This window comes from Phasianus colchicus, chromosome 5 (genome assembly GCF_987193195.1).
Source record: "Phasianus colchicus chromosome 5, bPhaCol1.hap1.1, whole genome shotgun sequence".
Classification (NCBI taxonomy): Eukaryota; Metazoa; Chordata; class Aves; order Galliformes; family Phasianidae; genus Phasianus; species Phasianus colchicus.
This window is the reverse complement of record NC_143440.1, coordinates 38,258,978-38,283,002: the sequence shown is the minus strand read 5'-3', so window position 1 is coordinate 38,283,002 and position 24,025 is coordinate 38,258,978. Positions and strand designations below refer to the sequence as shown.

Below are 24,025 nucleotides of genomic sequence, written 5' to 3'. Positions count from 1 at the left end.
TCTTGCCCTCACATTTAAAGCATTTGCTCCACAGAGGAAAGTGCGGGTGAGGGGAGGCAGCACTAGGCCCAAAGAGCTGTGGGACTGGAAAAGCAGAGCCTGGAGGACAGCAAGAATGAAGCAGGAGGAAGCAGGACACGGAGGGACGGATATCAAGCAGCAGGCATGCAGGGACAGGAGAGTTCCAAGGAGGAGCAGGGAGCGGGAGGTGACTGCAGGGAGCAGGTGGTTGGCAGGAGTTGTGGACGGTGTAAATGTGGACCACACCTGGAGCAGCTGCCTGCCTTCTCTAGGAAGTGAGAAGAGATAGGAAGGCAATACACGGGCTGTTCCCCCAGCCCAGACGATAGGAGACGTACAGTGGAAGTCCGCCTCTGAACAGCAAACAAGGAAGCTTGCTGGTTTATGTGTGTGCTTAAGGTTGAATTTTGACCTCGAGCTGACGTCATGCAATACAAGGGTTGTCTGCCTCTCTGAAGGCAGAAGAAATCCAAGAAGCTGGGTTAAACCCAAGAGTTACAAATGTTTTAAATCCCCTGGTTCGGGGTGCAGGCGGGGGCTGACCCCAGGCTGCATGCCCTGCTCCCAGGCCCCTGTATGCTCTCAGAGGTGCAGTGCTGTGCAGTCTGGGGATGAGCAAAATGGGATCACTCAGTGTTTCTTGCTATTGCAATGCCACCCTGTCTCCAAGCCTGCTTTAAAGCATGTAAGAGCATGTGGAGCTCCTGCTGCAGAAGTTACAAAGCTGTGGGCAATAGAGACTCAGGTTAGATAAGGGGCTGGCTGGGTGGAGCTGCCGAACAATGCACGAAAGTGCTTTTCTTTCACTGATCTTGGTTCAAATTAAGGTTAAATTCCAAGGGGAGTGTATTTTTTTCTCTCAGTCTCTCTCCCTCCCTCCCTCTCTCTCTCTCCAGGAAGAAGTTTTAAAGGACATCATTTTCAGTTCTGAAAAAAAAAAAAAAGAAAGAAAAAAAAAAGTCACAAAGGGAGATACATGTTAATACAAATGTAGCATTCCACAGAACGGAGCTCAGAGCTGTGGTGTCGCACCCACAGCCACGGCAGCAGCGGCTGCTCAGCACCTGGCAGCACCTGGCAGGAAACGCTATAGAAAGTCGGACCTTATAGAAGCCACAGGGTCTATACAGAAAAAATGCTGATGTACAGGAATGGGAGAGGGGATTATGAAAATAATATGTGGAGCTCAAGTCATTTTTCTTAAAATGTCACAGTTCTTACTTTCCAGTGCTTGAAAATCTGAAGGCAACTTAAAATCTCAACTGTACATGTATGTAACAGAAATAAATTGAATATGGAATGTGCTATTAAATCTATAACATTAGGTGCTGTATTGAAGGGAAAAAGGTAGCGAGGCTTCTAGCTGTCCCTCTGAGACAGTTTTTGTTGTGAAAAAAAAAAAAAAAAAAGTTGGATCAGCTTCTTCACAAAGAAAACCTCATGGCGTTTGTTTTGCAACCTGTCCATCACTGGTGCTCTGCTTTGAAGCAGTGTTCAGGGCACTGTAAGGAAGTGCAAGAGATTCTGTGTCTGGCTAAAATCTGCAGTCAAAATGCAGTTTCTCCTGTGATAAGAGCTCCCCAAAGTTCAGGGACAAAGGTGGCATGCATTTAATGTTGTCTTTTCTTTGGTATGAAAAGGGCTCTTGAGAAATCAAAGGGGAAATCTGTGGGCTCGATCCCTGAGGCAGTAAGGGTTTGCTGAAGGGGAGTTCCTGGCTCTCAGAGGAGCCCCAGGACCTCTGCTAGCACTGCTCTGTCAGCCAGCCCTGTTCCTACGGCTGTTTTGTCTTCTAATATGAGGCCTCTAGATATGCTGCATGCCAGCACAAACTGCCATGTCTTGCCTCTGTAATATTTGCCACATGCACAGTATATACTGCAGAAACACAAATTCATTTCAATTTTCATTTTTCTGATCAATATCAAGTATCACTGAAATGAATGCTCTTAATATTCACTGTCAGCACCTTGTTACTGTAAGAAGCCTGGAGCACAAACTGAAGGAGTGAAAGTTCAGTGCATTCTTTGCATCTTTAGAGCCCACAGTGGTTATGCCAACTATATTTCAACCAGAGTTAATGTTCCTAGGAATATGTTGGTCAAAAATTCTTGCCAATCCATGCCAGTTGACTTACATGATCTTTCTTAGAATTGTTGCAGAGCATACATTCCTGATGGCATCTCTCAATTTAGCAGCAGTCATCTATGGTTTGTCAGTGCCATAAGAATGACAGAAGGCAGCTGCTGCTGATGGACCTGGGCACTCGGTCACTCCTGGAGGCTGGGTACCCCTTCTGTTATGAAGGGCAGGCCTTGCTGTAAGCTAAAGCAAAACTCAAGAGAACTCAAGGTATGGCCTCAGATATTCTGTGTGGTGCCTGCCTGGGTTGGTGGATTCCCCATGCTGCCATTCTTGTGATATCCCTTCTCACAGCCCCGAGTCCTTCTAACTTCCTCCTAAACACTCAAACAAATCAGTGCTGTGTTTCTCCCCTGCTAAGGTCAGCACCATGTTACCATATCATCATGTCACCTGTAAGTGGCTGCCACCCCCACCACCAGCCCTGCCTGCGCCAGAGCCAATCACCCCCTTTTCATGCCATGCCCCCCTAAAAGCCTTCAGATCTTGCCTGGCAGATCCACCCCAGCACTGACACCAACACCAGCACCACTGCTGCTCATGCACATTCCACCAGCCTCTGCCCAGCCATCCTTCTTGCCATCCTTTGGCTTAGCTCAAATTACAGTGCAATTAAAATCACCATGGAACACAACTAAACCAACAAGACTAACTGCATGATCACTTCAGGTTTTCTTTTCTTTTCTTTTCTTTTCTTTTCTTTCCTTTCCTTTCCTTTCCTTTCCTTTCCTTTCCTTTCCTTTCCTTTCCTTTCCTTTCCTTTCCTTTCCTTTCCTTTCCTTTCCTTTCCTTTCCTTTCCTTTCCTTTCCTTTCCTTTCCTTTCCTTTCCTTTCCTTTCCTTCTCTTTCCTTCTCTTTCCTTCTCTTTCCTTCTCTTTCCTTCTCTTTCCTTCTCTTTCCTTTTTTCTTTTCTTTTCTCTTTTCTTTTCTCTTTTCTTTTCTTTTCTTTTCTTTTCTTTTCTTTTCTTTTCTTTTCTTTTCTTTTCTTTCTTTTCTTTTCTTTTCTTTTCTTTTCTTTTCTTTTCTTTTCTTTTCTTTTCTTTTCTTTTCTTTTCTTTTCTTTTCTTTTCTTTTCTTTTCTTTTCTTTTCTTTTCTTTTCTTTTCTTTTCTTTTCTTTTCTTTTCTTTTCTTTTCTTTTCTTTTCTTTCCTTTTCCTTTTCCTTTTCCTTTTCCTTTCTTTTCCTTTTTCCTCTCCCCTCCTCTCCCCTCCTCTCCCCTCCTCTCCCCTCCTCTCCCCTCCTCTCCCCTCCTCTCCCCTCCTCTCCTCTCCTCTCCTCTCCTCTCCTCTCCTCTCCTCTCCTCTCCTCTCCTCTCCTCTCCTCTCCTCTCCTCTCCTCTCCTCTCCTCTCCTCTCCTCTCCTCTCCTCTCCTCTCCTCTCTTTTTTTTCTCCTGTCTGGCAGCCTTATCAGACATCTTCCTGGCTTCACCTCTTGTGACTTTCAAACAGCTGTGACAGGGACTTACTTCTTATTGGGACATATTGGGACCATTCATGGCCCAGTAATAAAAATACAGGACATGCGGGGGATTGGCATCAATGACACAGTGCTTGATAACATGAACTCCTATTTCATCATATTTCCCTCAGCTTACCTTTTCACTATTGTCTTGCACCTCCATCCTCACGCAGTATCTCCCCCCTCTCTCTTTCATTGATCCGTCTTCCACCTGCTCTTCCTACAGTGTCTGCACTTTCTTCTTATTTTCCTCTTCACCTCCCTCCAACCTCACTTCCATCACAGCAGTTTAGTTTGACTACAGAGACATTCCAGCCTGAATTGAAGGCAAGTTCCTTTATCATCAAGGTCACCAAGGACACAGGACACCCAAGCAGGACCAGAGGCTGCACTGCTGGTTGGCTGTGACAGGTGATCCACCAGGCCCTGGGTGACACTGAGCCTTAGTGGTGAGCATGGTTCTGGGGTTAAGTGGAACATATGGTGAGAGAATGGGGATGGGCTCTGTACAGCCCAGGTCTGAGACAGGGAAGGAGTACTGGATTCTGCTCAAGCATCCTCACATCCAAGAGTTAGAACTCAGGAATGCTGTAATGTTTGAGCTAGTATCTAGTATCAGAAACTCTCCTTAGTCAGTTTGTCCAAGGGAAGGTTAGGCCATTCAGGGTGTCCAGTTAACAAAACAGGGAAGGATTTGAGAGATTAATTTCCTCTTTAACACCACAGGCAAAAAGCAGGATATTGAGACCTTCTGGTCTGAAGGTGACAGAAGACAGACCAGAAAGCAAGTCCAATTACAGCAGTGGGTTCTCTGTGCAGCCCTTCAGAGGGATCCAAAACTTCATGGCTGTGGTTCCATGTGAAGACCTAGGCCAGCTATAGGGTGGCCTCTTTGTGAAAAGCTGAGGGGTGGTGGGTTAACTTCAGCTCTGTAGGCAACCTGTGTTCCTGGAAAGCAACAGGAAATCAAGGAACTGGGGGGTTGACCTGTTGAACCATTCTATCAGGGTGTTTCCCACCTTTATGGAGAGTAGCAGCAATGTTTTTCCTTGAGGAGAACTATGCTACGTGGACGTTATAATCCCCAAAAACCAACATGGCAGCTAGCTAGACATGTGTTGTGCATGAATTACTTGGGTAGAAGAGAAACTGAACAGGAACCAAAGACATAATTTACAGGTTTGACAAGTGGGGGGTGGGGTGAAGTAGGGAACAGGACATGTTGGTGACAGGTGGTGGTGTAACTCCTGCACATCCTGGGTCAGGAGGGCAGTGTGCGGTGCAGCTTGCCAGGCCCTGGCTCAACTCACTGCTGGTGAGAAGTCACAGTAACTGCTCCCAGCAGGTACCTGCAGCAGGTGGCCTTAAGGAGAGAAAATGAAAACAGTGCTGAAAAAAAGAAATTGGACATTTAATGAGATAGTAGGCAGCAGGTCACCCGATAACAAATGGTCGGTGATACAGGAAATCAGTCTGTGCAAGGGTGAAGTTTTGCATGAAACACCTCGTAATGTGCAGTGTTTGTCGCCTGCAGATCAAATCTCAACGTATGGAAAATTACAAGAATACTACTGAAAATCAGAGTAGGCAGCCACCACAGGCAGCGGTGGCTTTGCTATATAGGAATGCTGAGAACAGTCCTGTGGGAACTCACAAAAACACATGTGATGAAAGCATATTTTCTTTAGGCAGAGGCAGTTCAGATTTGTAAGAGTCTTACTCTTGTGGCTGTTAGAGCTCTTGGGAAATACAGTTATCATGAACAGACAAGCAAAATGCAGAGGAAGTGGGGCATTTAGCTGCTTGGAAACCAATTGAAGTGAGTTTCACCATTATGTGATCAAAGCAGGGCAAAACTGTGAAGCTTTCTGGCCTCTCTTCCAGTGCATGCTACAGCAGCACTGCTGTACTCAGATATTTGATGCTGTATGTGTGAAGATAAGAGCTGTCTCTCACACTCTGCACACATCTCCCTGCATGCTGGTACGTCTTTGCTCAACACAGAGCACAACACAAGTTTGCACATCTCTGACCCTCTCCTGCACTTCAAGCTACCAGTACAAAATTACCACACACGGGAGCAGCACATAAGCAATGCCTCTGGGTCAGAATGGAGAACTTCTCTATGGGACAGATGAAGCTGTGATTCTGAAAGGCAGAGTGTCACCTGTTAGAAACGTGACAAAGAGCTGTGGGTGATGGCCAGAGATGGCATTTCACACACCTAAGCCACAGTAAAACTGACATATGGACACACAATACCTGCAATAGAGGTTTTAAAATCTGCTTGGAACATCCTCCATCCATTGTGACCAACTCTGATCATCGCCCATGTGAAGAAACCCATCACTGGGAGAAAGTGCTACTGTTTTTCACTTTTTTAAATATGTATGCTGGGATTTCTTAATGAAAACCTTAAGAGGGTTCAATATTTATTATTTTGGTGATATTAAATTTATGCTTGATTATAACAAAAAAGCTTTAGCGAAAGGACAGGTGTGATTTCTATTGCTCAACCTGAGAGAAGCAGGGGGGACACTGCCAACTGTACATATTAGCTACACAGTGACCAAACCAGCATTCAGTGAACAAACTGAACACAACCAAATTTCAGCGGATTTCTTATCCTCACACTCTCACATCAACTTCAGCTTCAGCGAGACACCCACATTCAAAGACTTCAGAATCCGTGTTGTGCTATCACATCATGACATTTACAACACTTCTATGTGTCTGCAAAGTGAAGTATTTCTGTTGCTTATTGTAATAAATTTTTCTCCTTTTTTTTTCCATCTGAAGCAGACTATGCTTCCACACTCACGCAATTTTTTTTTTTTTCATACCACTCCTTTCTGCTGTTCTGCTCAAAATGTAATTTCTGCCTTGCGCTTTGCTATTATGCAGCTTTAGCAATGACCAGTCCTGGTGTCCTGATGAATGCCTTCCCTGTCCCTGTAGGGAGTAGCATCCAAGTAAATCACAGCTTTTACTTGGATTCTGCTTACTTGGATTTACCTACATCTTTCTCAGTATCACACATTGAGAACTCATAACTCCAGATATGAAAATCATGATATGCTGTTTTGGAGCCCCACAGCTCCATATCCTATGACACTGATACAGAGCTCTATATTTTTGACCTGTGTGCAAGGCTGGTGTCCCCACAAGAGAGAATACAGTTAAGTGGTAGAACTGGTCTGCCAGTCTGGAGGTCATAGCTTCAAGTGTTTCATTTGCTGCACCTCCATTTCAAAGCATGCTGATATAACAAATGCCATAGCAGATCACATTCCAAATTTTATCTCTTGTGTCTTCCTCTTTTGCTTAAGTCTACCACTAACGTTTGGAAACCATGTGTTGATAGAAAATCCTACCGTTTCTTATTCTATTTCTACTCTAGTATACTTTCACATAGGCTGCATCTGAGCTGTGTATGTTCTCTCAATAATCCAAATATCCAAGTGAAGATATTAGTTAACTTTTTGAAAAGCTGATTGTCACTTAGAAGTATGTGAAGTCTTGCTTGATTTCAACTTAGACACCAGGAACCTCATTTCTCATAGACTGATTTTTGAAAACAGTTTACCTATTTGAAAAGAAAAAATTTGTGAAATAGTGGCACTACTTCAGTGAAAGTCAAAAATTGTGTGCAAAGGGCTTGAGGTTACAGACAATTAATTAGAATAGCACCAAACTAGATTTTCATTTTTGCATCTTAAGCTTTTGTATTTTTCTCTTATGAGTTTAGCTTTGGAAGTAGTTCTAGTAACATTTACTATATCAAAACCAAACCAAAACAAAAAACCTCAAACCCACAGCTTCCACCTTTTGAATTCTTTGGGAAATCATTTCATTGTTCAGTTGTATGTGAAATACAGTATTCATATTCATGTATGAGTAGTAATCATCTTAAATTCATGTAATGTATTCTGCAAGGTTTATCAGGTGTGGCGAATTCTGCCAGGCACGTTGCTATTTCACTATATGACAATGGATCTGCCATAGCACGTTCAGAAGCCATTCAAATGCTTAGGAACTCCTGTGAATGTGGCACTGTTTGGACCTTTGGCCCCAGGTAACCATGGAGGAAACACGCCAAACTCCTCCTGATGACAGCTTTGCAGAAAGGCGTGTGACCCTTTGCAGTTGGCTGTTGACTGGGCAACGCACCAAAGCACGTGTATAATTGTAGTGGTATGCTCAAGTGTTTGTTGAACTGGGAATCTGGCAGGATTTATAGAAAATACATTGTTTTCAATTGATATGTTCTCACTTTTTTAAGATTCAGTACAACTTTCAGGTTAAAACCTATGGGAAAATCAAAGGTGGAAGTTGTTTTTAAAATAAAAATTTAGGCTAAACATTGCAGCCCCTCCCCCAGCCAAGGGAGGGAAAGACCGAAACGAAAAACAACTCCATGCAAAAGGTTTTCTTTTTCCCTGAGCTATTCTATTTTATCAGTTCAGTACTCATTCAACCTGCTCTCTTTATTGTCTGGCCCTGCACCCCCAACATCAGGGTTAGTACTTATTTATCTCAGCATTCAGAATGACTAAGTGTGAAGCTCTGCAGGATTTGGCCAGAATTCCTGTATTTGACTAATTTTATAAACATGCCTTGGACACTCACATGAAGATCTAAATTCTGAAAGCATTTCTGTACTCCCATTTCTGAAGTTTAGTTGAATAGAGTTACCAGGTAAATGTTACCTTAAAAACTGATTAAGGTAAAGGCAATATTTTACAATTTAGAAAAACCAACCAAACAAAAAACCTCTCCCCAAAAAATGAACTTCTTTTGCAAAGACTATTTTAATAAAAGGATTACAAAATACAAAAGAGAGAGAGAGACAGGTAATCTGAGATGTAATTTTGGAATGCAAACTTTTTGTTGAAATGTGCAAGCTTGAACTTAACAAATGTTTAAAATATTTGAGTTTTTCAAATGGTGCCAAAATAAACTATGTCTTTTCTAAAGACTACATATTTAGCTAGGCACCAGCAATGTAAATCTTTCAACCATTTCAAGCATTTGTTTAAAAGCCTCCCAGAACACGTGTGCTCCCAACAAAACTGAAGAATGAAATGTTTAGACCAGTGAAGCTCAACAGCTGACTTATAATCAACCTAATATGAGAACACTGCTTTGTTTTTTGGACTCGTGAATGCATTTTATTTACCAATGCATGAGAAGAACAAACAAGGGAAGTCCAGCTCTGTAGACCTGATGTGAAATGGTACAATGATAAGAGTCAGCACATTAACACTGTGATCATAGTGAAATATGAGAGAAATTGTCAGTCAGAGACTTAATGCGTCTTGCAGCTTATTCCTGTATGTGACAAAAATCTTGTGGTGTACAAGTTGAAAAGAAGAAGAAAATGCTAGAATCATCAGGAAGTGTTCTAAATGAAGAAAATGATAGCACAGAAGAATCTCGACATTTAGATAGCAAGTTCATTTGTATACGTGGATTAAGAATGTTATAATTCTTGACCGTTTGATAAGAAAATTTATAAAGCCATTTAATTTGAAAATACAGGTGAATATCTGTAAAGTGTCCTGTGATTTGGAATAAATTGATAAACAAGTGCGCCAGTGACAACATATTGACATTACTAAACTATTTAAATATGATGGCTTATTCATAAGAGCTGTTTTCATGTTCCTCTATATTAATGGTTAACTAGTGAATCTTGCGTTATTGTGAATACATTTAAAGGACAATCAAACTGACTTCATCTATGGGATTCTGCAAACATGACTGATCTGGCTCTGAACTTTGCAAGTATCAGTAGTTTTCCTGGCACTCGTGCAGAAAACCACGCTATTCATTTTGGGTTATGGGCTGAATGAAAACAGTACTAATTGACTAAAGGTCCACAGTTCTTTTCTGTTAAAGTTGATTTGTCATAATATTGTTAATTAGTGTGGGCTTAGGGAAGGCTTACTATGAATATAATTACAGTGCCGAAAAGCATTAATAACGCTTTTATCCCAAGCCAACATGATGCTATTTACATATTTTAGCCTGGCATATTGCAGAAATGGCTCCCAATGCAAGCATGCTGCAGGATCATCAAGAGAAACACAGGAAATCTCACAAGGGTTGAGTATTCCTGAACATCTCAGTGCTCTTTGAAACAACAGGGACACTAATTTGACCAATAATTACAACTGTCACCATAAGCATTGCCCATGGTGAGCCACCTTTCATCACCAGGAGGAAAACAAATTGCTATTTCTGTTACTTAATCTGATGGAAGCTCATCTTTCTTCACAAGTTAGGACAGAAGTGACTTCTCCATGTCTGCTATATAGGGCAGGCTTTCTCTGCCTTCAGAGCATTTCACAGACATCAATCACTTCTCACTGAATAAACTGCACAACAAAAGCCAATTAATCTGTGTTATCATTATTGCCTATTTCTACATGCCAGATCAGAGTTCCTGCCCTCATTACACTGAAAGACAAAACTCAGACTGAGTTCACTGAGGCCAGAAATCCACCTGAAGGCACCAAGGGCTGGGCCTCTATTTCTGGAACTGCCCAACCTTTGTCATTCACTGCAGTGGGTGAAGAAGTGAAAGTGTTTTGCCATTAACCCACAGAGGTGCCTCTCGAGGGTCTTCATGCCTTTTACAACAGTCACTGCAGGATTTGCTGAGGACCACACACCAGGCTATGAGCAAGGAGGAGGTAGAGCCCAACTGCTTCAGAATCTTTGCTTGCCAGCACAGCCAATTTCTCAAGGCCTTTTCCAAAAGAAAGCAAACTTTTCTATCTGAATTTTGAAAATTGATACCTAATTTAATTATGATTCAAAGTAATATATGTGCAGGGTGATATAAAAAAAAAGCTATCTTAAAAGCTCATTACATCTCATGGTGACTTGGTACAAGATGTAAGACAGAATCAGGAAATATTTTTTTACCTTAGGTACAACATGTCAAAAAGAAAATAATGAAGGAAATCTACCACATAAATGTACAGAAACAAGTGTTACCCACAATAAGAAGTATGCTGATGCTACGTTCCTAAACAAAGCCAGCTGAAGCAAGGGGAGGGAGGGCAAACAGCTGTGCTGTACGGAGCCTGCACTCACACAGTAATTGGAGAGGAGGAAGGACTTGGGACAAGGTGAGGAATTCTGATACAAATGGGGAGGAGGAGCCTAGTACATTCATGCATGGAAAACAAGCCGTGATTAAGTAAATTTGCATTTCCCAAGCAGCAAACAAGCTCCCTCAACACAGATGCCAAAAGAGTAAGATGGAAAATCTTCACATGGAAAAACACGTAGTTAAAAGTTAGCTTAAAACAACAGCTAACAACAAATGTATCATTTTCACAGTGAAGGTAAACTACCTTACTGTCCTATAGGGATCTTTGCCAGACACCATGCTGTTCAACTTACTTCAAGGCCGTAAGAAATTGCCTTGAAAAGGGAGAGAATCTGGAGATATTTCCTGATGGTACACTGTTCCTGTAGCAGTAAGGATGAGCTGTGGAATAGGAACAAGTGGTAATCAGTCAGGGAATGTAACACAGCAGCTGAACGTCCAGAAAATGATTCTGATTTGTTCTGATCTTACACACCCCATGATGAATCCTGAACTGGATATTATAACTGAAGAATGAGATCTAAAGTTATTATTATTCTTATTAGAGAAGTACTAACTTAAAAGACATAAGCTTTCCTAAAGAAATTTTAATGCTTAAACAATTACAAATATCTTGCAGAATAAAACAGAAAACATAATTATGACATCTGTTAAAATCACAGCTTGAATACCATGCTCAAATCCTACTCTATCTTGGTAAAAACACAGAAGAACTAGAAAAAAATACATTAGCATGACAAGGCAAGTTGAAAACATGAGATAGCTCCTTTATGAGAGACTCAGGCTTCTGTCTGGAAGATGGTGAGTGAATGATGCAAAATACATAAAATCATAAGGGATGAAAAAATGGTATGAACAGGAAATGGCTGTTCAACGTTTTTGTAGTAGAAAAATTAGGTTATAGCATTTCCTGAAGCAGAACTGGCTCAACATTGCTCACAGCTCAGGTGATCTTTTCTTTCAATTAGTGATCCAAGATTCAATAAAGGCAATGGAAAAAAGAGTTGTCTGAATGCAAATTGGGAGCACTCCAGAGAGGTGGAAGGGGCTGGGTGCTGGGTTGATGGACTTCTGGTCTGGAAGCATGAAACTTTCATCCCATTGAATAAATGTTGTGGAGAGACTTCAGTCTCACTGGCTATCTCAGGATTGAACAAGGGTCAAAAAGGAGCTCATCAGGAGTTTCTGAAGTGACACTGAATAAATTTGGCTTGAAGGAATGCTACTCATTTCCCTGCAAGGGGCCAGATTTGTTGGGCAGCTGCCTTGAGCTGACTCTTCAGTTCGCCTTTAGTTGTGTGATAAAAACATGCAGAATATGTTCCCGAACATATATCTAGAGCCAACTCTCCTATATCGTTGGGTAATGTCTACAATGACTGTGTACCTGCAATTTTTTTCCCCACTCCTCTGTTTCCTCCCTCTTTGTAGGATTTTATCCTTCAACCTTCAAGTTCTCTCCCAGGGCACTTTGGGAGTCAGCAAAGCGGAGGGCTGGCATTCTGGCCCCCAATCCAACCCGGATGGTACTCCTGCACTGCAGAGCAATCAGAGGTCAAAATAAAACTGGGAAAACATCCTTGCAGAAAATGTGTGAGCCACTCACCTTATACCACATAGATGCGTTTTGACTATAAGGTGATTTCTGAACATCTAAAGGATCTACCCTATAGGGAAGGACAGAGGAGTAACCAACAACAAACCAGGAAACCTTCCCCACTGTCTGAGATACCCCACAATGTCACCAGGCTTTCACACGGCAATTTATGATTATTTATGCAGTTGTTCCTCCAGTGAAACCTAACTGTACATTTCTTTTGAAGGTATGCTGAAAATACCATGTACTTCAGTAGTTATTCAAGTGTTGTATAAAGCTATAAAAGTGCATCCTTCCTTTAGATGTAGCTACGGTTATTAGCTGCAATGGGCTATAAGTAAGGAGGAAAAAACTCTCCCACACAGTGGACAGAGCTATTTCTTGAATGTAAACTTACTTTATCAATTACTGTATTTAATATACAAATACCAGACTGTTTGCAGTTTCATAAATAACACAAAAAATTCAAATTTTGAAGCTGCTTTCCAGGATTTTGCACCTGAAGCTGGTGGTATTTAAACACACGGTCAAACTGTGCCTTGCTTGCAGCAGACTGTAGTCTAGTAACACTGATGGAACAGACTGTTAAAATAAGCATCTACATCATTTTTCACAGTACACAGAGCCACAATGCATCTGCTTAAAAACAAATATATGTTTGCAGTGAAACATTTCAACAAATCACAGAACTCAGCAGCAAAGTAGTTAAACATTTATGATTTGATTTTATCTCAGCTTGGAATGTCGCTGGAGTGTCCCACTTCTAACAACTGTTTGCTAAGTTAAGGCTTTAGTGTTTACACAGTGCTGAATGAAGCAGCCTGGTCACCAGATGTGAATGCTTCCTTAGACTGAAGCTTTCAATCAGATCACGGTCCTAATGGTCCCTGCTCCAACCTTCTTCCTCAGGACGTCCACCAGCCTTTCCAACCTGAGAGGGGGCAGGGGAGAGGGAGAGGAGAAAAAAAAGGAAGCTAATGTTAGGAATGTTCTGGCTGAAAGAGACAGTGTTTGCACTGAACCAAGCTGTCCTGGTGGTGGTCACGCTCAGAAACAAAGCACTACTGTAAAGGAGAGACATTAAGGGAAAACGCAGACAACTTACAGAAAACTTTTTAACCTAAAACCCAACCCATCTGCAGTCAGTGATACATAGCAACTTGCTTTTCTTTTATAGTATATGGAGTATGTGAATGCCCACAAGGAACAAACACAAAACTTTGTACAGCAATTGTGGCAAACATACTCTTTGGTGTTAGCACAATGTTCAGTTCTTGCACTTTTAAAAATTTGGCCAGTTCATACCTCTTCTTAAACTTAACACTTAGCTGTTGTTTCCCTTTAAAAAACACCCTGCTGTTACCCAGCAGTGCAAGATATTTTTATTGTTCAATTTATAAATTTATGCCCAAATCCCATGTGTTTTATGTCAGAAGCTTTCTCAAAGTAACGGCAAGCCAAGTCTCTGATGTGCACAATGATATTTGAAGGTGGCCTGTATGACTGTTATGGAGACTACAGAAAAATTAACAGCCAAAATAAGTGGGTCAGAGAGGCATCTAATCCTTAATTTTAATGGACAGGACATAAGCACGTCCAGCATCTTGGTGGTTTAATTTGTTCTTTTCTTTTGTAGGTAGGGAAACACAAAGAGCTATAAATGTGTTCAGGGTTTTTCCATTTGCATGCATTTATTTTCAGCATTCCAGTAATCTTGCATTTCAGCTATTTCTTCAACTTTACGGAATTCTTCCATGAAAGCTATCCCACAAATAAACTATCTATACAGAGCTAGGCACTGCAAGTAGTGGAACACTTTCAGAGCAGTAACCAGCATATTATGCACACATCTTCTATAATGGATAAAAAAGAACCACAAGTTCAAGTAGCTATATTCACTACTGCAAAGTTGACCATTGCTTCTTATCTGAAAAAGACAGGGTTTTTTTTTTTTTTTTAATATTGTATATCATAAGGAATGTAGATAGGAAGTAAAAAATAACACCACTTTATCAAAACTGTAAAACGTATTTTATCTAATGGCTGTATCAGAGCAGGAAAACTAGTTAACACATTTTGGATTGAATGCCACAAGTCGTGACTAACACGCATGGTACGTACTGAAACACTCTTGTTTTCCAGGAACCACAAAGTGACATGAAACTACACCTCTTATTGTACTCACCAGATGACTTAATTCCTGAAACTTGATTAAGAATTCACCACCCTAACGCCATTATCAGACACCAGGAAATATATGTGGAAAGTTCACCTGGTTCTAGTTGTTTCATAGGGACTTTAAAGAATCAGCTTTTAATGACTTCAATTTCACTTTTTAAGTATAGGTAAAGAGTTACTGCTTAGCCACGCCTCTCCCTCCTATTGTCCATGTATTGATTTTCCCTTTTTTAACCAATGAGTGCATTTTTTCCTGTTTTGTCACATAAATCTATGGCACTTTGTCTTTCTGAAGGTGCTACCCAGACAGTCCTAAAACACTACAGTTTGTTCACACAAGTACAAAGTCAGGGGTTTTCCAGCATATTTACTCCTTACAGTGGATGAATCTATGCTTTCTGGGTTCTAAGAGTTCTACCTCATAGTTATTTATAGGTCACACTTTCCTCAGCTCCTCCTCCTGAGATGTTTCCCTGTTAAATCAACTCTCAGTCCACGTGCAACTTGAGAAAACAATGACAGATCGTCCCTCTATATCAACAGCAACGAGGACTTTCTACCCTCTACTTTCAGAAGCACCACTGCAGCTTTCTTACCACTTTAAACATCACTGGAGGTTCCTCCCTCCCCCCACTCTCTCTCACTAAAACCTTCTTTAATATGCTTCAGGACATAAAGGAAAGGAGTAACATTTAAAACAGAAGGTTTGGATTGCCAATTGTTTCTTGATAAAGAGCAGAAACAGCAAAATCCCAAACCAGAGCTTATTAATATTTCTGCTCAGTCAAAAGGAAATCACATAGCTTACAGAAGAGGGGTAAAAATGTATTTAATGATTGAGGTTTCCTTCAGAGATGCAGGTTAGGGGTCCTACAGTCAGGCTCAGCTGTGCTCCACACTGGGATCAGCCAATGGCACTGCACATGGCAGCATGCAAGTCAGTGAGGAGCTGCCCTTGTTTGAACAGAAATGCCACTGGGATGAAAGTAGATGTCTTCTGTTTAACCTTGAAACTGTCAGGCTTCATAGAAAATAATGAGGCTTAACAAACATAGCTTCTGGTTTTCGAATGAATGATGACTGAAATCATCAAAATGAAGTATCCAGCACCAAATTCAAACGGTGCAGGGCTTATTTGCCTTTTGTTTCAGTCATGTGTGGATTTGCAAATTTATTTATTCTTTATTAGAGGAAAGAAAAAAAATGCAGCAGGGGATTAAGAAACTGTACCTTTGAAAGAGATTTAAACAATAATGTAAAAGAGAAACAGTAACAGATATTTATAAGATAAAAAAAACAGAGGGCAAAATTCACCCCTACACAGACACAAGACCCAATATACCACTGAAATCCCTCTTAAGCCTACAAAATAATGCTATGGGCTGAATCAGTGCTTAATAACTCTTGATACAGGCCTCAGGGGGCTTTTCGGAACGATAATCCTGGACTCTTTGTTCACCCAGGGCCCAACTCTGCCATTCTGACTCACACTAAGCAACATTTTTCTTTGTGAGTAATAAAAGACAGCTAATAAGGCCATTTGTGTAAGCGAGGCACTACCTGTGAGGGGTGAGGATGACAGAATCACCCCTTCTTGGCCAGGCTTTGCACCAAGCCTGGTGGATTACTGCAGGCAGCTCCTTTTGGAAAGTGAGCATCTTAATCTGCAATAAACTAAAGGAATAGCGCGATGCCTCAAAATCAAAACTAACTGAAATGTCTCAGCAGCCAAATGAGACATGCTAGGAACTACCCTGAAAGTCTAGAGGTCTGTAGAGTTTGATTCAAAATACAGAGGGCAGTGACCTGAAGAAAGCATCTTCTATTGCTTATTGCAATCATGATTCATCTACCAGTACATACTTACTATATTTTACTTCACTGAAAGCAGCACTGACTACACTTGATGGTATGCTAAGACACAGATTTAACAAATGAAGGTTTCTTTTCCTTGTGAATCAACACTTCTCGTAGTATAAGTGCAATGTGCAATATGCTGCTTGGAAGAACTGAGCAAAAATACATCATTGTGAAGAGTCTTGAAATGTTGCCTGAACATGAATATTGTCAGCTATGTTTTTCTCAAGACAGATTCTCCATCATTCTTAGCTCCTCTTTCAATGATTTTAAATTGCATTCTCTTACCATCTATGCAACTGACAAGAACCTATATAGACTGCATTATGTTACACGGAATACTCTTACATAGTTCCTAAACAGACTGACAAAATAATTTGACCTTTAGCAGACCTTCATAGAGTTTTATTCCCTTGAGTATAACCATTTTGATCCTAGAATCAGCTTCAATAAGACTTAAAATTCTTACTGCCAGAGAAGTTTGTTTAAGGAGCCCAGAAGCTGGATGTAGAGTTGAAAAAACAGTATCTACGGGTGTAACCACACTCTCTACTGCTGACTGCTGAAGAAATCCAGCTTTAAACTGGAGCTTGGGATCAGGAAAAAATCTGAAACCGTGTAAATCCACATAACTTCTCCCACACTGCTACATTTTTGACCAAAAGAACTCACTCCAAATGAAAGCAGTGGCTTTTATCCACAAGTTCTGTACAGAGTTGCATTGTCACAGAACGATCTTCCAGGGCATCGTGCCCTAGAAGTGACCAAAATGTATGTTCAAATGAAAAGAAACCCAACGAAAGCATCCTTCAAGTAGCCTATGCCCTAATCTGCAAAGCAATGTACAGACTAGCAGAAAACAATAGCTTCTACCTGCATACGGGGGGTTAAGTGATAAAAGCAAAACCCTCCTGGATTTTGAAATGCTATATAAAGGCTTATAAACCTAAACTACAACCCTTAGTTATCTTTCCAATAGATAAGATTAGGTTTAGGCTATGAAGATGGCCTTACTTGCATGACATCTGGCTTCTTCTGGAATGTGTTTTGCTAACACAAACTCCCTTTAGAAACCAAGCATTTAAAAATATATTAGATAAATACAATGCATTGGACAGAAGCACTGCAAGCAACCTAGCAGCTAAGCTCAGTGAATAACTGACTGCTCACAGAGTGGTCACACGAAAAAATTCACTTAATTTCACCTCAGTATGAAAAAAAAACCAAAACTTTTTTCTCTCCTTTCCTTTGGTTTTCCTCCTGGATATGTTTCATTGAACCCTACAGAGTATTTTTTCTCAGAAGTCAAAGAAACTAGTGACACAGAGAGGAGAGGCTGCTTTGAGACAAGCACCTTCCTCGAGCCAGGTGCTTGGTCAGTGCCTCATTTAATCTAGAGGTGAGAGGAAACTGGTTCAGATCTGGGTTTTGTAGAAGTGAGCCAGACTCCAGTGGCTTCCCTCTTCAGGAAGCAGCTCTGTGCTAACATTGGGTTCTGAAGAATTGTTTTCAGTTTCAGTTTGTGGAAGCTGTTCTCTTTGAATAAAATGTTTAAATATTTGCAGCACCAAAGCCTGGAACGTACAGGTAAGGCCTTGCAGTATGTGGCCTGCCATGTACAGAGGCATCTCTCTCTTTCCCTCTGGGTGGGTGAATGAAACTTCTACTCTTACTCCGAAATTTAAATATTATTTTTGTCACCATAAAAACCCGCCTTTAGAAAAACAGTAAGTTCCAACTGATTTACTAAAAAACATAACATGGCTGCATGTAATGGGTCATATACCAGACTGCAACAATTCCTTCGTAAACCATCATTCTGTTAACGACTACACTGCCTCAGAAGAACCAGCTTCCTAACTGCCTAACCAAGTTTCCTCTCACCTTTTGCATTGGACTCTGGGTATTCAGCAGTGGTTTTAAACCTGATGCCAGAATTACTGGATAGAATTCTGTGCCCTGTGGTAGACAGGTGGCTGGACTGACAAATATAAATAGTCTTAAAAGATAAGTTTTAGAGACTGATTTAGCAGCATCAGCAAACTCTAAACTGTGGTACACCACAGTGTTGAATCTAATTACTCCAGACACTGCAGCCAATTCCTGCCTGACCAACACTGGTTGTAATGTCACTCCAAAATGTATGTTCAATTATACTTACAGACCTTAAATTTGGCTGGACAAGCCATTCTGTCTCTGAAAAGCCCTGTCACAAAACAAGCATTCCTATTAAATCCCTTTCTCAGCTCATCTTCTCAGCTCAAAAGAGTAATTCTGTATGTGATTAAACTTAGAAGCAAATACAGCCAGTTGGGCTCCTGACAGCAGACATATTTCAAAATAAACCAGGCTTACACAGGCCTTGGCTAAAATATTAAGCCTTTATCTGTGGTCCACAATAACTAATCTTGTCACATTGTTTGCTCTCTACCTTCTGTTTGGAAGATTATGAGCTAGCTCACCATTACTATTCACCTTGTGTCATCACCAGCAGCAGGAAAAGTGAGTGATAAACACAGTTGGTCTGTTTTTACAGTATTTCACTCTACTTTGCATTAATGTAGACTGTTACACAGAATATTGTGTACAGAATGTACAGAATAATACAGAATCAGCACTTCTGCATCTGTGCCGGATTGAATGCCACCTTGTGAAAGGTATTGCTCCTTTGCTTTCAAATGCTTTCTCAGGACAGCACACACCAATTGTCTAAAATACATGAGCTTATAAGAAAGAAAAAGAAACCCTGAAATCATTATGCTATGGCAACATCTGCTTCAGTAAACTGAAATCTACAGTATACTTGCCCTTTAGACCAGAGACCTGTAGTGCTGGATCCAACTTTCAGATCTAAGCACATGCCTGGCATTAAAGAGTTAAGAAACAAAAAGTAATTGAAATAGAGAATACATTGGCATACTGCAGGCCAAATGATACTCATCACATTGTTTAATCAGATCACAGAACTTCACCTAATTAACACCAGCTTCAGTCCCACAGTTTATATACTGGTTTTATGCAAAGTTTACTACTTTTACTTGTGCAAGAAAACCCTTTTCCATACCTCCTTCCACAAGCTTGAAATACTTTTAGTACTGATAGTTATTGTTTCCACTCTCTTTGTGTGACAGTCTCTTTCTAGAAGAAATCTTGACACATAAGCCTACTCTTCACTGTGACAGCACTTCCACATAGTTTGTGCTGATATGACTAGGATCCTAGATCCTAGATCTCCTAGATTTTCTTGTGGGAACTCTCCATCATCTGCCTAAGAAAAGCTAGCAGTTTTACTTTATTGCTAATGTATCTTCACCACTGAAAGTATTCTGTCACAGTATTTATTCATCTGGAAGGAGGAAAGAAAGCTGATACTTCCTATCAACTCCTGAAGAGCACTAGTCCTGCCCTTTGGTAATAATGAAAAGTATGACTAGAGAGCCATGATTTACAGGCACGCTTATTCTGTCTCTGAACAGTTCCCCACCTTCTTTTTTCAGAGCAATACAGTCTCAAGAAAGCAAATATTCTTTCATTTGAACACTCACAATCTGGAAGGATGGTCAGAAATGTTATGTATTTAAAAGGCAGACACCAAGCCTATTTTGCATCATGCGCATTTTGCATGTGGCAAAAACAGCATGTGGACAAGGGAAATGACCTGCTGAAGCTCAGCCAGCCAAGAAGACGGAAAAGATCTGCAATTTATTTTTCTCTTTTTTTTTTCTCCTAGTTTATATACAAGTAATTTTGAGCTGGACTGGATTCCTCATGTGTGTGCATGCATGCACACACATTTAAGAAGTACGGGCATAAATGCCTGCAGAATTAAGAGTCTAAAATTGCTGGATACAGAGCATGGTTCTCTTGGCTACTTTACCCTCTTATTCCACATTCAGCTGAGACATACTTCAGTAAATGCAGATAGGACCTTCTTTGAAGCAAGTTTTTTTTTGTTGTAAATTCTTCTTCAGGAATATTAAAAAAAGGTCAAAAATCTAATGCCAAAACAACTAATATGCTCAAAACAAAGAGTTAGGATTTCTGATGCAGGAACAGTAGTTTGATAATACTTATAATAATCTATATAGGAAATGGGGTTACTAAGAGACTCTAAACTTTAAAAGGATCAGTACGAGATAAGTCACCATATTATACTGTTATGTGTATTTCTAATAAGCTTTCCTTGTAGGGCCAGGTCTAAACCTTTCAGTTGCCAGTCTCACCACTTTTGAGCATGTTCTAGTTAAGCGCTGCTTACAACGAGTTCATAAAATCTTAAACACTGATGCATTGCTCAGGCTGTTTCCCAAGTTCACCCCACCCCACAACTTTGGCCGACCCCCCTTGATATCATAAACAATGAAGACATCATTAGCTTTTCACGATTCCACAAACATTTCACAAAACCTGATGCAGACTTGCTGGCTCTAGGCAGCACTCAACTATGTTCTGTCTCCCTGAGGTGGTCCCATCCTTGTGACCAAGAGCAATCTGAAACTTGTGGCAAGAAAATTCCTTCCCATAAAATACTGTCAAATTTCTGCCCTATACATTCAAAGAATCACATTTAAATAGGTTTGATGTATTTCAATAGACATTCTCTCTTGTGTAACTCACGTGATGCTGTCCACGTTGGAAAGATTTCTGTGGAACTGGAGAGATCAAAGAACAATAGGAAAGGGGTTGGATCCAAGAAGAAAGGATTTAGTGGAGCTCCCAGTCGTGATAAGCCCTTCATAACGGGCTCAGACTGGTAGCTGAGCTTCCCACCAGTCTGTCTGAAAACAAGGATGCCCACAGACTTCTCCTGGATGCATGGCAGCTCACACTTAAGTCATCCTCCTAAAAAATATTTCTAGAGAAAATAAGAGCAGTCTTTGCTCAATAATGGATCAGCAAAAAACAAAACAAAACAAAACAAAACAAAAAAAGCCAAACACACATGAAACATCCTCTCCTTCTCTTAGTATGACAGATAGATGTAATCAGCATGAAGGTTATTGCAGTGATGTTACAATGGAGTCCTACGTGTAGGGACAAAACCAGAAAAAAAGCCTCACTGCTCATTCACACTTAAAAAATGGGATTTTAAAATATTAGCTGAGAATCAGCATCACAGACTAAAGTGTCTTCTACAAATGTGTAGTGTTCCTTAAAGCACGTCCGAGACCTTCCACCGTGTTACCAACCATATGAAGCCATGTAAAGTAAGTAAAGAAGTAAGTAAAGTAGTAAAATCAAGTCTTCCCACTTTTAAGCCTCAATAAGCTATATGCAGAAGCAGGCAACCTAAAAGGTCTCCAGCAGTCTCCTGCAAGACAATTTACGTGATATTTTTTTTGCACTGGCTTTCTAGGCCCATTTTGCTACATGTTCCATGCAACTGGAAATGAGTTTCAGTGTCACATTTCTGTTCTCCTGCTTCCGGGAGATGAGAGAATTCATGAGCGAGGATGAATTAGGAAAGAATCAGTGCTCCTGAAGCTAATTTTGAACACAGTTTTAATTTTTCTCAACTAGTGAGCTTCCAGACTCTAACCTTGCTACCAATTCTGCCTGGTGATGACATGAATGAGACTGAATTAGGAAACAAAGGCTTTTAATTTCTGCTGATGCAAGCATAAAAATTTGGCTTTACATCAAAACTTCTAAAATTCTTGAGAAGCATTAGTGTTTAAAATCAGAGTGCTTTCAAATGTCTTTTGTGTAGTTTTCTGTTTAGGATATTCCTTTCATTATGTATAGATGTGCACTTATTACATCCTTCAAATCATTTATATAATTATATTGCTAAATAAAAGTATAAGGTAATAGAAACTGATGTATGGAATAAAGTGCAAAATATAGTCATTTTATTATTCATATCTCCAATATCTGCAGTGTCTTCCATCCAAAGGATGAATTCTGATACTTTCTAGAGGTAAAAATTCCATAATCTGAAAGAGAAATGATAAAATTTGGTCCTAAAGATTTATGTCTTATGACAACTCAGTCTTTAGTGATGTGTTCTTATATTTAACCCATGTATGGCAAAAAACTAGAACAGGCAATTATGGGATTAAAGCTGTTGCTGGTGCTCATGTCTAGAAACACAATTAATATTGCATTCAAAAAAAAAAATCTTGCTTAAAAAATTAAAAGGCTTTTGAAACATCTGGCTATTACTTAGATGACTTAGTATTAGATTAGAAACATGAACAGTTTCTATATTCAAATACATATATACATACATACACACACACATATACTCATTAAAGAACTAGTACCTGCTTCAATAAAGTACACTTAATTTTAAGTAGTGGGAGAATATTCAGTGATTTCAATCTTGCTTAAAATTAAATACTTTGCTGGTTTGAGCCTTCTCCATTATTTCTATTTGATGGCGACTAATCCAGCAATTCTCCAAAAGTTTATATGTATTTCAGAAGCTTCAGTAAGCCTGGTATTTCTTGTTCAGCTTCTGCACATAGATTTACAGTATTCAGTCTTTTGCATATGTTAGGAAACAGTATGAGTATTAACAGAAAGTACCGCAAATTTATTTTTATTCCCTCAGCCAAGCCACAAATAAATGACTCTTGCAAACAAACTAAATACTATTTAGTAACGGCAATGCAAATGCCATTAATTTATTTTATTTGGATATAAAATATTAAAGAAAATGATTATTTGCTGTGATAGTCATTTTATCATCTTGGTAGAAAAGCAACTCTGAGAAAAAAATTCTCTTTCCTTTCTTCAAGGAGAACTCAATCTGTTTCTCAAAGTTATTAACTTTTTTTTTTTTTCATAGAATAGTTATCTATAAACTTACAAATACTATGTCAGAATGCTTCCTCCTATTGGGCAAAATCTAATTTGTTTGTGTTATTGGCCTTACTAAATATTGGTCTTTGCAAGTCTGGTTTATACCATTTATGTTAAATATGCCAACACTCTGATTTTGCACTGAAGTATTCCACAACAAGCTGATATTATACAATACAAACCCAAGAGCTAGCCAATCCAGTTTACTGAGAGTACTTAGTGTATTTTGCTACTGATAAATCAATAAAACCATGTTGTAATCTACAAACTTCCATCTCTGTGAAGCAGCTATAAGCAAACTGTAAATGAACACACAGGTCAAAAACTAGGATGCAGTGATTATGTTGACTCTGAAAACATTTGACTTTCATAGAATACATTTTAGTGTTTGAGAGAATGAAGTTTCAGCACTGCTTGTATTTTCCTGAAAGACAGATGATAAATATTCAAATGATGATAAATATTTGTGCTTATATTGTAACTACCCATACTTTAAGAAAAGTATTGCACTGCAATCCACAATTTACAGAGGTTAAGTAAATGTAAATCATAGCTACACGAAGAAAATAAACACTTCACTTAGACTGTACGCTCAGTTTTGTGTTCTTCATCCATGTGAAAGTCCCTGCAGTCAATGGACATCTTGGTTGTGCAAGGAATGCAGGAAAGACTTCTCTGTAATTCTATTTTGTTTAGGATTTTTTTTGCCTTTATTCTGCTAGGTGCACACTGTTCATGATCGATGCCAGGATAACGTTCAGTCAGATGCTAAAGACCTCACAATTACTTATGACACACAAAGCATCCATTAAATTCACATTCCACAACCTACTGTGGCAGT

General features: G+C 39.9%; 1 protein-coding gene across 6 annotated transcripts in view; it reads right to left on the bottom strand.

The window, feature by feature from the left end:
• Positions 1–8,486: 8,486 nt before the first annotated feature.
• Positions 8,487–24,025, bottom strand: part of MIPOL1 (mirror-image polydactyly 1) — a 180,551-nt gene continuing 165,012 nt past the window's right edge. For 5 of the 6 annotated variants that reach the window (XM_090141339.1, XM_090141337.1, XM_090141338.1 and 2 more), the window contains one exon: positions 8,487–13,273. In XM_090141339.1, the coding sequence (XP_089997465.1) occupies positions 13,207–13,273 (67 nt within the window). In that variant the 3' untranslated portion in view covers positions 8,487–13,206. The remainder of the gene's footprint in view (positions 13,274–24,025) is intronic. The other variant, XR_016466972.1, reaches the window with a different exon arrangement.